General features: G+C 38.9%; 2 protein-coding genes across 5 annotated transcripts in view; one reads left to right on the top strand and one right to left on the bottom strand.

The window, feature by feature from the left end:
- LOC106869084 (uncharacterized) overlaps positions 1-2,261 on the top strand; it is an 11,399-nt gene extending 9,138 nt beyond the window's left edge. For both annotated transcript variants that reach the window (XM_014914609.3, XM_014914608.3), the window contains one exon: positions 1-2,261. This exon is cut by the window's left edge and continues 2,521 nt beyond it. The gene's annotated coding sequence lies outside the window, so the exon portion shown is untranslated.
- A 1,158-nt stretch (positions 2,262-3,419) lies between these two features.
- The window catches only part of LOC106869064 (uncharacterized), a 48,944-nt gene continuing 39,863 nt past the window's right edge, over positions 3,420-12,500 (bottom strand). For all 3 annotated transcript variants that reach the window (XM_014914573.3, XM_014914574.3, XM_089341430.1), the window contains one exon: positions 3,420-8,958. In XM_014914573.3, coding sequence (XP_014770059.1) covers positions 5,255-8,958 — 3,704 coding nt within the window. In that variant the 3' untranslated portion in view covers positions 3,420-5,254. The remainder of the gene's footprint in view (positions 8,959-12,500) is intronic.

The following is a 12,500-nucleotide window of genomic DNA, read 5'->3' as shown; positions in this document are numbered from 1 at the left end:
TGTGTGTCCCTAGGCACAAACTTTGTTTTTGCTCCTGGCCCTAACCCCCTACAATGTACCTGTTCATCTTTACATATCTATCTTTTACCTTTTATTTTGAAAACTATTTTTCCCCCTCCCGTCAAATATTTTCTTTCCTAAATTCTTGATCTTCCAATGTAAATAAATTATTTATTGATTTTTGCTTTTACTTGTAAACTTCCCAAATAACTTGAAATGCTTCTGCAAATGTTTTTATTTTATATTTTATTTTATTTCTGACAATTTAATCAAGTCCAAGTTCCTCAATAATTTCTCAACATATTCTGTAAAGTATACATTAATTAATTTAAAAAATAATTAATTTCTAGCAATCACCCCTCCTTGTTCTCGTTGTAAACAGTTTTAACAATTTATGAAAATTGTGTTTGTTGCCAGAAATATATTATTTTGTTTTACTTATAAAATGGTATTTGCTGTGTGGTGGTCATCATTGTGACCCCTTCCGCCTGTTCATCATCATGATCACCATCATTTTAACAGTGATTATTCTTCATTGTCATCAATTGGATGGTTCTACAGTGCAACTTGCCTCTCCCTGCATCAATCCTCTCCTCCTAAAGTACGTGTGACCTTTGTCCACTTAACCACACTCCCTCTACAAATGTCCTGTCACTCACCTCACACACACACACCCGTCTTTTGTCCATGATTTACTCAGGACACAAGCGAGTCACTCCTCACAATTACTTGTCTTTGTACCAACATTTGAAATCACTAACACTTTTTCTGAGTTCAAATTCCACTGAGATTGGCTTTGCCTTTTATCATTTTGGGGTCAATAAAATAAGTACCAGTTGATGTAATTGACTCATCCCCTTCCTCTGAAGTGCTGGCCTTCTGCCAAAATTTGAAACCATTATTATTATTATTATTATTATTATTATTATTATTATTATTATTTTCTTTTTTATTAAAAGAATTTTCAGAAAGCATTTCTAGTTATTTGGCCAAAAATTGTAAATGAGTGTTTGTCCGTTTTTGTGATTTAAAGATAAGCTCTTGTCGTCCTGTTACCTATTCTGTCCCTTTTTTATATCTTAATCATTTCTAATTGACCCTGTTTCCCCGCAGGCCTCCCCTCCTGGCCCTTCTATTGCAGCTTCCCTCTCTCTTCTTTATCAATCATCTCACTGTTTTACACAATCTCTATTAATTACTCTGTGTACGTATGTCTCTACATATTTTTGTATGTGTGTGTCTATATATATTTCTGTATGTATGTGGGTGTGTGTATGTGTGTGTCTATATATATTTCTGTATGTATGTATGTGTGTGTGTGTGTACATATTTCTGTATGTTTGTGTCTGTGTTTGTACATATTTTTGCAAGTGTGTTTGTTAATACGTGTGCTTTTGTAAATACCCTTTTTCTTCTGTTACTCAGGGGTGGACCAGTGGCCTTTGTCTGCTCTCTCGAAGCCCCTCACTCCTCCCTCTCACTAATGTGCACCTATGTAATTGTGTCTTTCTCCCTTCTGGGGGTGGTTGCTTGGATGGGGCAGAAAGGGTTGGTGTATGCAACATTGCACTACAACCACCACCATTCCTGGTATTTTAATTGTGATCCCTGGATCATGCTGTATACTCCGGTTTCCTTTCCTGGTTGTACTCATTTTACTTCATTTGTGTTGCTAATTCCCCATGCAAAACCATAAACATCGCACCTGCCACTCATCCCACCACAATTTGCTTAAAAACCTCCCAAAATTCGTCCTTCTGTCAATCTGGAGATTGAACCTGTGACCACATGGTCCACAGTGTTTACTACATTAACTCTTAAGACCTCATTAAAAGCCCAGTCTTGTAATGAGATTCTTTCTCTTCCTTAAAAATGAATGTAAACAAGATTAGTATGATTTTTGTGATATTCTGTTTCAAAATTGACTTCTACAGAGTGCCATATGTCACTGTGCCATACAAGAAGTTAAAAGTGTGTCTCTTGTTTCAGTAAATAAATATTGTTGTTTGTGTTCTTCTTGTCTTTTATTTCTGCTAATATTTCTGTAAATTTACATTGGTTATTATTTCATATCACTGGCCAGTTTAATGGACTTCCTGTTCAGCTTTGGCCATATTTACTCTAAATGACCAGACACTATACTCCGATCGACCCCTTTCTATCACTGTAATCTAACTTCCTTTACAGCCACAGGGGACTAAATATTGCATGACTTCTGTATTTATCACATAATTTATAGAATAAAATTTATTACTTTTTTTTATATTGTTGTTTGTTTCATTTATTTTAGCAACAGTTTTTATTATCATTATTAACCCTTTGACCCCTGACCTCCTGAACCTTATACCTGGCATTCCACTGGTGCTACAATGTAGAGAAAAATAAGCCATCCACTCCTAAACTGGGGTTATGAACTCAAAGGGTTAAGATGGTGAGCTGGCAGAGTTGTTAAGCATGCTGGCTCAGACTGCTTCGTTAAGAACCTCAAAAATGTGATGAGAAGTTTCAGGCGATCCTGGTTCGGTGAAGCAGAGATGCTTTGGTTTTTGAATGTATCATGATGAGAAATAGTTTGACAGGGAAATAGTAAGAGTTGTAGGTTAGCATTGGAGGTTGTTGGGAAGGTCGCCCGCCATGAAAACAGATATTTGTCAAAAGAACGCTTTCAAAATTGGTCACCTTTAAGGAGAAGAAATCGATCACTGATTTCATTGATTTTCGAACCAAGAAATAATTTCTATTTTAACAAAGAAAACGCACAGGGAGATAAACGTGTTGGATTGATGGAAATTTCAAGGGAAGTAACTGCGAATGGAATAGAAATGATTTCTAAAATTGGTGCAGAAGGCCTGAAATTTTGGTGGATTCGAGTGAAGTCTGTTAAATCAGCCTCAGTTGACCACTTGACCACACGAGAAAGATTAAAGGATTATGAGATGAATTTGATTAATATTTAAGTATCTCAAGCTTCTCAGCATACCCATATGTCTGAATTGTATTGCATTTATTTATACATACATGTGTGTGTATATATATATATATATATATATATATATATATATATGCGAGTAAAAATAAATACAAAAAAGGTGGGGTTTTTTGTATGATTGTGTATAGAGGAATATATTATTTTGCTTAAAAGAGTTCCAACACTGTCTGTTTTTTTATGTTTTATTTATATTCCTGCAGAACTAATGTGGGGTATAGAATATGGAATATACAATATACAATATAAAATAAAATAAAATAAAAATGGATGGCACCATGAAAGAAAGTATTGAATGTAGATGAAATATTGAGTGTTCAATATAAAGGATCAAATATATAAATATATATATATAAAGGCGACTCGAGTTTCAGGGCTATTTCCCTTCGTCATGGCCGATACACAGCAGCAACAGCAACAAGAAAAATGTCAATAAGTTTTGTAAGGATTTATTTTGTTATAAAAGAATACAAAAGACGTAAAAAATCCGACAATCTCAAATATTTGGAATACTGCATTATAATGTTTGTTCGGGACTCTATACTTTGAAAATTGGGTTTTGTTAGTTCAAAGAATGATAAATTGATTTTGAAGAATGTCTAGAAATCTGTTTCTGTCAACAGAGAAATCTATAGAGTTTCAAGATTCCTCTGTTGAAAAAGGCAAAGTTGTGAAATTATAAGGTCTGTTTGAAATTTTCCATATACATATATATACAAGTATACATACACATATATATATATATATAGGCATGTATGTATGTGTATATATATATATATATATATGTATATATGTATGTATCTACAATATGTTGTCTGTGTGTCTCTGCTTGTGTAATATTGTGTTAGAAGTATTTTTACTCTCATAAATCGTCTCTTTTTGTGAGGAATTTTGTGAAATATTGGTGCGATTGCTCACTGATGTGTTCCTGTCTAGTTTTCTGTTGTAAGTAGTACAGAGTTATTGTTGTAAGTATACGAAGAGTTGGCGGAAGAGTGTTTTATGGCCATTTTAACAGTTGTATTCGTGAAGTTTACAACGTGGTTCATTTTAATTCAAATTAATAAGACACAATGGTTGTTTGTAGCTGGATCACTGGTTTGCACGTTTGTGAATTCGTTGGGAAAATATGGGCAAAAACTTTGATAAACTAGAACACAACATATATAAATCTGTCCGTGTGTGTGTGTGTGTACGCGCGCGCATGTGTGTGCATATAATTATATATATATATATATACAATATGTATGTAAATATGTATAAATTGCTCGCCTTTATAATTTATGCATTTGTATGTGTGATGTATGTTATTATTATTATTATTATTATTATTGTTATTATTAGGACTTCATGTTGGTGAGTTGTACGTTTCTAGTTAACAATGTCTGTTTGCACCCATCAGTCCTGATCTCGCAGACCAATCAACAGGTGCGTTCCAGTCGTCGCCGTTACGAAGCTGTCTTCACATGAGACAAAATGTATTTAGGGTTACATTACACAATGTTTCTCCTTCTGTGCGCATGTCAGTAAGGTGCGGTTTGACTGCTGTCTCTAGCATGTGACCAGCCATGCATAAGCACCCTCTTCGACTCGTTATCATCGGGTGAGAAATCGAGGGTGGGGATGGGTAGGTGAGTTCCTGGTTGGCCAATCACAGAAACTTTAGACATTGCAAGTGGGACAGTCACAGACCGTCGGTCTCTCAAACAAAAGAAAAATACCATTTTTTACATTATTTAAAATGAAATTGTATATTTGTTGTTTTTTTTTTAAATTTAGCAGATGAAAGATGATGATGATGATGATGATTCTGACAATGATTATTGTTGTTATTATTATTATTATTATTATTACAACAACTGCTGTAACAGTTTTAATATGGTTGTTGTGGTGATGGTGGTGATTGGTGTCTGTTTCAAACTTTGGCACAAAGCAATACATTTTTGAGCAGAGGACTGTCGATGTAATTGGCTCTAGTGCATGACTGGTATTTGATTCTATTTCCCTGAAAGAACGAAACATAAATTTGGCGTCGGTGGGATTTGAACACAGAGCATAAAAGTTCCAAAGTAAACATCATAATGTATGTAATCCGTCTATGTACTCAGTCTGCCATTTCACTGCAATAATAATAATAATAATGATACTTGCTTCAAATTTTGGCATATGACCAGTAATTTTCGTGGGTGGGTGTAGTCGATTATATCCACCCTAGTATTTGACTGGTACTTCAAGTCATTCGCGCCCCTCCCCTCTCTTCCCTCCATGTTAAACTATTTCAAAGTTACTATCTGTCTTTGTGTTTGGAAGATGTACGTCAGCAGTAGGTGTCGTGGTTGGAGCGATGTAATTGCTAGGCAACAGCAATGGTTCTTTCTCACGCAGAATTGGTGGAACCGGTTTCCGATGGAATCTCTTGAAATCTATTGGTTCTTCCTGTTTGACTATTTTTGGCTCAGCAAGCCGGGTCGAGCCCGTAGCCGTCGACCTCAAATCTTCGCTTCCGGTATCAGGAATTCTCTGTATTTGGTTTCTACTCGTGTTGCTGTTGTTGTTATTATTGTTGCCACTATCACCTGTAATACCACCACCAATAGTACTGCTACTACTACTGTTGTTGTTTGTGTTCCTGGTGGCGGAAGTTGAGGGCAAGCTTAGTCTTTGGTCAAGACTTTGATTCCGTTCCATGACACTGCGTCTCAAGCTGTTGTTGTTGTTGTTATTGTCATCGTGTCGCGTTTCCTGGCGAAATGTGTTGTGTGGAATGTATGAAGGAATTCTAGAGGTATCCTGGGGTACCCCCGGGTGAATCATTAACGTTTCTGCTAACTGATCCTGCTGTTGTTGTTGTTGATGATGATGGTGGTGATAAGGATGATGATGATGAAGGTGGTGTTGGGGATGAGGAAGAGGTTGTTGGTGCAAGTGTGTAGAGAGCGGATGTTGAGCACTCTGTGCTTCTGCTAATATGGTGCACCGCTTGCCATCGCAACACTCGTGCAAAGAATTAGTCGATGAAGTCAGCGGTGTGACGTCACAGGAAGTGTCTCCGGTTTCCGGTACGTGACCCTTGGCGGTACTCGGAGTCTCGTGTCCTTGTGTTTCATATCCGCTACTTGAACGATGACCTCTCTGTCGAACGAGAGCGTGAATTTCGGGCGATTGACAAGGGGAGTCGCCAGCCAGGTCCATAATCAGCGGCGTCTCTTCTTCAGCATACATTCCTTGAGCAATATAACAGGAAGCGTCCTGTGGAAGGTTCAAGCCTCTTCCATCCTCACCGCCGTCTTCATCGTTAATTTCGTCTTTAATGGCTTCTAACGAAGAACACGAAGAATGTGACGATAATGTACTCGATGCGGCAGACGAATGCATTGATATTGGAGAAGCTCTCGGTGCCGCCGCCACAGATGATGCATGAGCCTCTAGCAGTTGATTCAGTTTATCTCCCTTACCTGATTCCATCGCCTGTTCACACCAGCAATTATTCTCATTATTTTCATCTATAAACAACGTCTGTGAAAGTCCACAGTTTTGCTGTGCGCCATGTTTTACTTGTAGATTAATGTCGTCTCCGTAATCACACTCATCTTCATCAGATGGAGGCTGACCAAATTTCACTTCACTGAATATTGGAGGTTTAAAGTCTGATATTGAATCGGCAATCGGTCCCGTGGGGTCTTTGCAGCGTCTTTTAGCTTGTTTTAACCTTCTACATAAGTAGTGATGCGGGTGGGGTAGAGGCTGGGCCAGGCTGTAATCATCTTGTGACGTCTCCGTAAGTAAAGTACTATCTTTCTCGGACACATCTGTTGTTTCGCTGGTCAACTCAGCGTCTTTGCTTTGAACTGGTTCTCGGTAGAGACCATCACTGCTGTCAACTCTCAAAACCTGGAACTGATGGACTCTTCTGTGTTTCGGGTTGATGATTTCACATTGTGCTGGTTCATCTTTGCTTGTCACACTACTGGTCCCGCCATAGGAACTCGTCTCTCCTGTGCTCCCTTCATGTTCACCACCACCACTACCATCGCTACCAGGCATTTCTTGTTGCCTTGTGGCATCATTACCCTCTTGATGGGAAGTTGATGGATAAGGAACACCGAAGATATTGAGTCCTATTAGAGAGGCATTGCTACTCTGCATCGATAGCTGAGTTCCACTACCAAAATACTTGGAGACTTCGGCACCGCTGCCCAGGTTCGGATCAACCGGTTTCTGTAGTAAACGAGCTTGCTCTTTGTTTTTCATTCGTTCAGTACTCGAGTCACCGACCTGAATATTAGCATCACAGGTCAGTTGAAGTGGCGGGTCATAGCTTTCATTCTGGCTTGTTTGAAAGGACACCTGGCGGTGAGTTTTCTTAGGCACTTTCAAAAGGTCAGAGCTACTACCACTGTTGTTCAATATCCCAGATACACTTTTCCATCGATCTGTTTTTAGATGTTCGCCTTGAAGTTTCACCTGAACTGCCGCATCCCGAACGTCTGTTCGTTGTTGCAGGATCGAACGAATGGAAGTAACCGTGTCGTAATTATTGAAGCCACCATATTCCACTTTCTGGCGAAGGATGGAACGGTATGAGGAGACTGTATCATAATACATGGATGACGTGTCCGACCGGAACTCCACTTCCCGATAACCTTCTTCCGGTGGACTCAATATTACATATTCTTTACCATCATCTTCTAAATCTTGGTCCCTCAAATGATCACGAAACCAAGTGGAACATTTCATCCAAAGTATTACCATGAGAAAGAAGATACCAAGCACTGGAATGACTGCGAGGTTTACGGATTGGTTGGTCGGTGCCGAGGTTGGTTTCGTGTCCAGCAGAATCGTTTCATTATCACTTTCCGTCACGAACTGGGAGGAATCAGTCCCAGAGACATCGAAGATTGGGTTAGAAGTACTGGGGCTCCCCAACAGATTGATCAGTTTCACTGATATTTCAGGCGAGAAATGGTGACCATTGTCCGTTTGTAATCGGGAATGAGTTATATGGTCACCAGTTTTAGTTTCAGCAGTTGTTTTGGTTTGTTTCTGGTCAAGGACGGACAACTCAATGGTCACTAAAGGAGTGGGCTGTTTCACATAGACAGTAATATTGTTATCACCGTATGTCCCGGCTGGTTGCGTGGGGAAACTGACCACCGAAGAGATGCACATCAATAATAGAAGCATTAATTGGGACAACCATAAAAATGTTGATTGATTAATTGCTGTTGTTGTTGTTCTTGGTGACGTCGGCGACGTTATTAAAAGTTTCGATGACATTGATTGATTTGTTGATTTTGACGTTACAAACGTCGCTGACGTTAAACATGTTGATAGTGTTGCTCTTGTTGATCGTTTTCCTACTGTTGACGTCACCGATGTTAAACCTGTTGACGTCGATGTCGTAGAAGCTGCCATTGCTAAATTTGGTGACGTTGTTGACGATTCTGGTTTTGTTAATGCTTTTGTTGGTTTTGATTGTGTTGACGCCAATGACGTTGACGTTAACGATGCCGTCATATTTGGCACTGACGGTGACGACGTTGACGTTGATAACACCGTCATATTTGGCACTAATGGTGACGGCGTTGTCATCAATGTCGTCGTTATCGCTGTTGATGTCGATGAAGATGATGTTAATTGTTTTTCGGTTTTTGAATCTGAAAACGTCAAAGACGTTGAAGGCACAATTGAACGTTTCGATTTCGTTGATTCTGATGTGACTGAGATTGTGGATAATGCTTCAGGAGACGTTGCTCTCTGCAGCGTTATATGAGAGGATGTGGAATCAATTGAAGGAAGTTCGTTGTTAAACAATTTTACGGTGAGATATGGCGTGAGTTCGATTCGAGGGCGTTGAATGGGAACTTGGTAACAATGGCAGTGAGTTAAATCCTTATGGAAGGTAGCTGTCCGACAGGAGTCCGGATAGACTTCACCTTGGTTCGATCTCATGATTCTGCTTTCACAGGAAACTAGAAAATATATATAAAAAGAGAAATAATTAGAATACTAACATAAGAAAAAGAAAGCAAAGACAAAATTAAAAGATTACTCCTTCACTCATCTTCTCACTGTTGTCAGGTCAGTAGAGAGGTCATAGGGGTAGGATAAGAATGAGGAAGAGGCTATCAAATATACGCAATGGGTTGAAAGGAAAGAGAGAAATAGAATGAGTTAAGTTGTTCTTGGTAAAGAGTTAAGTATTGATTCATTCAATGAGCGGGTGGCATAATGTTCCAGCACTTAGAAGGTATTTCATGAAATGGCTGCATTTGATGATAATTTCGGTGCTGACATTTAGAAAGTCAAGTTTTTTGTTGGCTGTTCAGTATGAGGTTCTTCGTAGCTATGCATAACCGCAATTTTCATGTATAATACTAGTATGGTTTATATCTATGAAGGATCTTCTATTTGATAATGAATCGAGAGGCATGTTCTTTCAAATACCAGACATTATCGGATGATTTTGTTGCATTCCTCTATTCTATTTTATGGAGGTGTGGGTCTTGTCAATGTTATCTATATCTATGTCAATGTTATCTGTCATCTGCAATGTTGTCATCTCTTTTATTGTTTTATATCTTAACGAATTCAAAGGGCAGTGACGAGTTTCGAAATACCCAAATAAAATTGGACAACATCGAATTAGCTTAACATAATGTGGTTTTAATTATAATGAAGACGACGATGACCATATGTATGTATGTGTGTGTGTATATATGTATATGTGTGTATGCCTGTCTGTCTGTCTGCCTGTCTCTGTCTGTCTGTGTATATATATATATATACATATATAAGTAGCTTATATATACTCATGCATACGCACACACATGAAATATATACACGTATATATCATTACATGTGCATGTGTATGTATATTTATATATGCACACACGACTACACACACAAACACAGAAACACACAAACACATCTATGAATAAGAAGATAAAAAAAGAAAGTGCAGGTCACTTTTCATCTTCTCACTTAAACATTCCTGCCCGGAGATAATCTGGAGGGGGAGGAGGAGGAGGTGGGGGTGGGGGTGGAGGAGGAGAGAACAGCAATAATCCTCACTTCAAACACAATACTCTCACTGACTTCAGTTACTATGCACTATGTGTGTGTGTGTGTGTGTATGTGTGTGTATGTATATATGGTATATATGTATATATATATGTATCCATATCATATATATGTGCGTGTGTGTGTGTGTGTACGTGTATATATGTGTATCCACACACACACACACATATATATATAGAGAGTGAGTGAGTGAGTGAGTGAGAGAGAGAGAGAGAGAGAGAGAGAGAGAGAGAGAGAGAGAACATGTTCAGATATTACAATAGTCAATTTAGTTTTAATGCAAAAACAAACAAGCAACCACATGTATATACACAAAACATGCGTAGATGCATATACATACATGTCTACGGACAGATGCATATATACATCCACTGCTGTTGTTGTTGTTGCCATTATCTGATACTCTACAACACTGCAATATTGTTGCGCTTAAGTGGTCGGTTCACGAACATTGTATTGTTGTTGTTGTTGCTATTGTTGTTGTTGTTGCTATTGTTGTTGTTGGTGGTGGTGGTGGTGTTGTTGTTGGTGGTGTTATTGTGCTGGAATGTTGTCAGTGAAAGGACAAGCCTATAGCCTTTAGCTGTTCTTTATTGTATTTGAAATTGAGAACAGAAACGACATCGGACTGTGTCATGTTGAAGTTGTGATCTAGAGACACAATGACCCCTGGCACAGTGTGACATAGATACGGTAACACAGTCGTAGTGATACAGTAATGAAATGTAGTGGTGCGCTGAGGTTATGATGCAGTGACAGAGATACTTGGAGTGGTGGCACAGTGGCACACAGTGTGACACTAAGTGACAAATAACTGTGTTAAAGGCATAAAGTATTTTAGCACAACGACACAGAGACACGTGCTGTTTGGACACTGCGGTGCAGTGACGCAGTGAGGTGGTGGCACAGTGATACTGAGGGTCCTGTCACAGTGAGGTTGGGACACGGTATGTCTTGGCACGGTGACGCTGTGACACCGTGTTTCACTTATTCACTGTAACACAATGAAACTGTGATGCTGTGACTCTGATACAGTGTAACAATGAGGTAACGACTCGAACTCGAACTCGCTACTGTTGTGTTGGAATAGCGACACCAAGCAATCCCTGTTTGTAGCGAGGTTTTCCCACGGTACCCCGGTCACGGCGATATTACCATGATGTCACTAACCGTCACCCCGACCTGCACAATCCGATGACAATGATCTGGTCACATGGCAATTATGTCTGCTGTTAATCTTGCCTCAAGCCAGATGGAAATATTTCTTTCAGTGAATAAAACCCCGTCTTTTAACACGAACCAACTTGACATAATCTGACATGAAAAAAACGACGAGAATAAATGAGACAATTAGCATCTGATTATCAGGTGACTGAGCAGAACTAGGTGAAAAAACGAGGCGTTGAGGGGTCGAGGAATCAACAGACGTGTCTTGGCATTTCGTAATTGGGTCATCTAATTGAAAAAGAGAACGGAAGGCCCAGTTGATAAATTACTGTGAAACTAGTATAATAAAAAGCTTAGGTTCGTAATCTGTTACCAGCATTAATTTGGGTCCCTGTGTCAAACCGTTTTGCGGCTCAGACTATCTAGCTGTAAACAGGCACCACCCCAAGCAACAACACTATACGTCATAAGTTTGCTGTTAACTTACTGTGCTGGTTTCAGTTGCAGTTGTGTGTGTGGTGATCTTTCGTTGTATGTACATTTAATGTAGGATAACGAAGTGAAATAAAATCGATTGCCGAAGTATTTCTTCATAGATATAAATCAAATGATTTACGCCATCGATCTAAATATTTGCGGTAAACGTCAGAAATTTCTTTTACGTCATCGTGTTCCTTGTGTTGCTTTTTGTTGTTATTATTGTTGTTGCTACAACAACAACAGCTCCACCACCGATTCCACCATCACCACCACCGCCGCCGTCACCGCCACTGTTATGATATAAGAGGGAGAGATGGGGAGAGGAAGATATATATATATATATGTGTGTGTGTATATATATATATATATATATATATATATATATATATATATATATATATGTATATATATATATATGAGGAGTGGTAGGAGAAAGAAAAAACGCAATGTAAAAGAGGCTGGACGTTGTTGTTGTTATCTCGAATTTGGATCTCCAAGATGAGTTTGTTTGTCTTTCTTACACACCAGGTCTTTGTGTGCGTGTGTGTGTGTGTGCGAGCGTTTGTGGTGTCGAAAGATGGAGAGTGAAAGGGAAAGAGAAGCGGATTGTTCTCTCATGCAGTGGCCTTGTGTACGTAAATAGTGAATTTCGATGTAAGCTGTGATTTTAGCATTTTATATTCCCCATTTGTTTTTGTGGGATCATAAGTGGTTGTCACATGGCCGTGTAGTGGTGGCGGTCTGTCATTGCTGTATTCGTCTTGCTCGTGTTCCTTGTAGTTCA

The sequence above is a fragment of the Octopus bimaculoides genome, chromosome 24 (assembly GCF_046866305.1).
Source record: "Octopus bimaculoides isolate indiv1 chromosome 24, ASM4686630v1, whole genome shotgun sequence".
NCBI lineage: Eukaryota > Metazoa > Mollusca > Cephalopoda > Octopoda > Octopodidae > Octopus > Octopus bimaculoides.
This window is presented reverse-complemented; position numbering and strand designations above follow the sequence as displayed.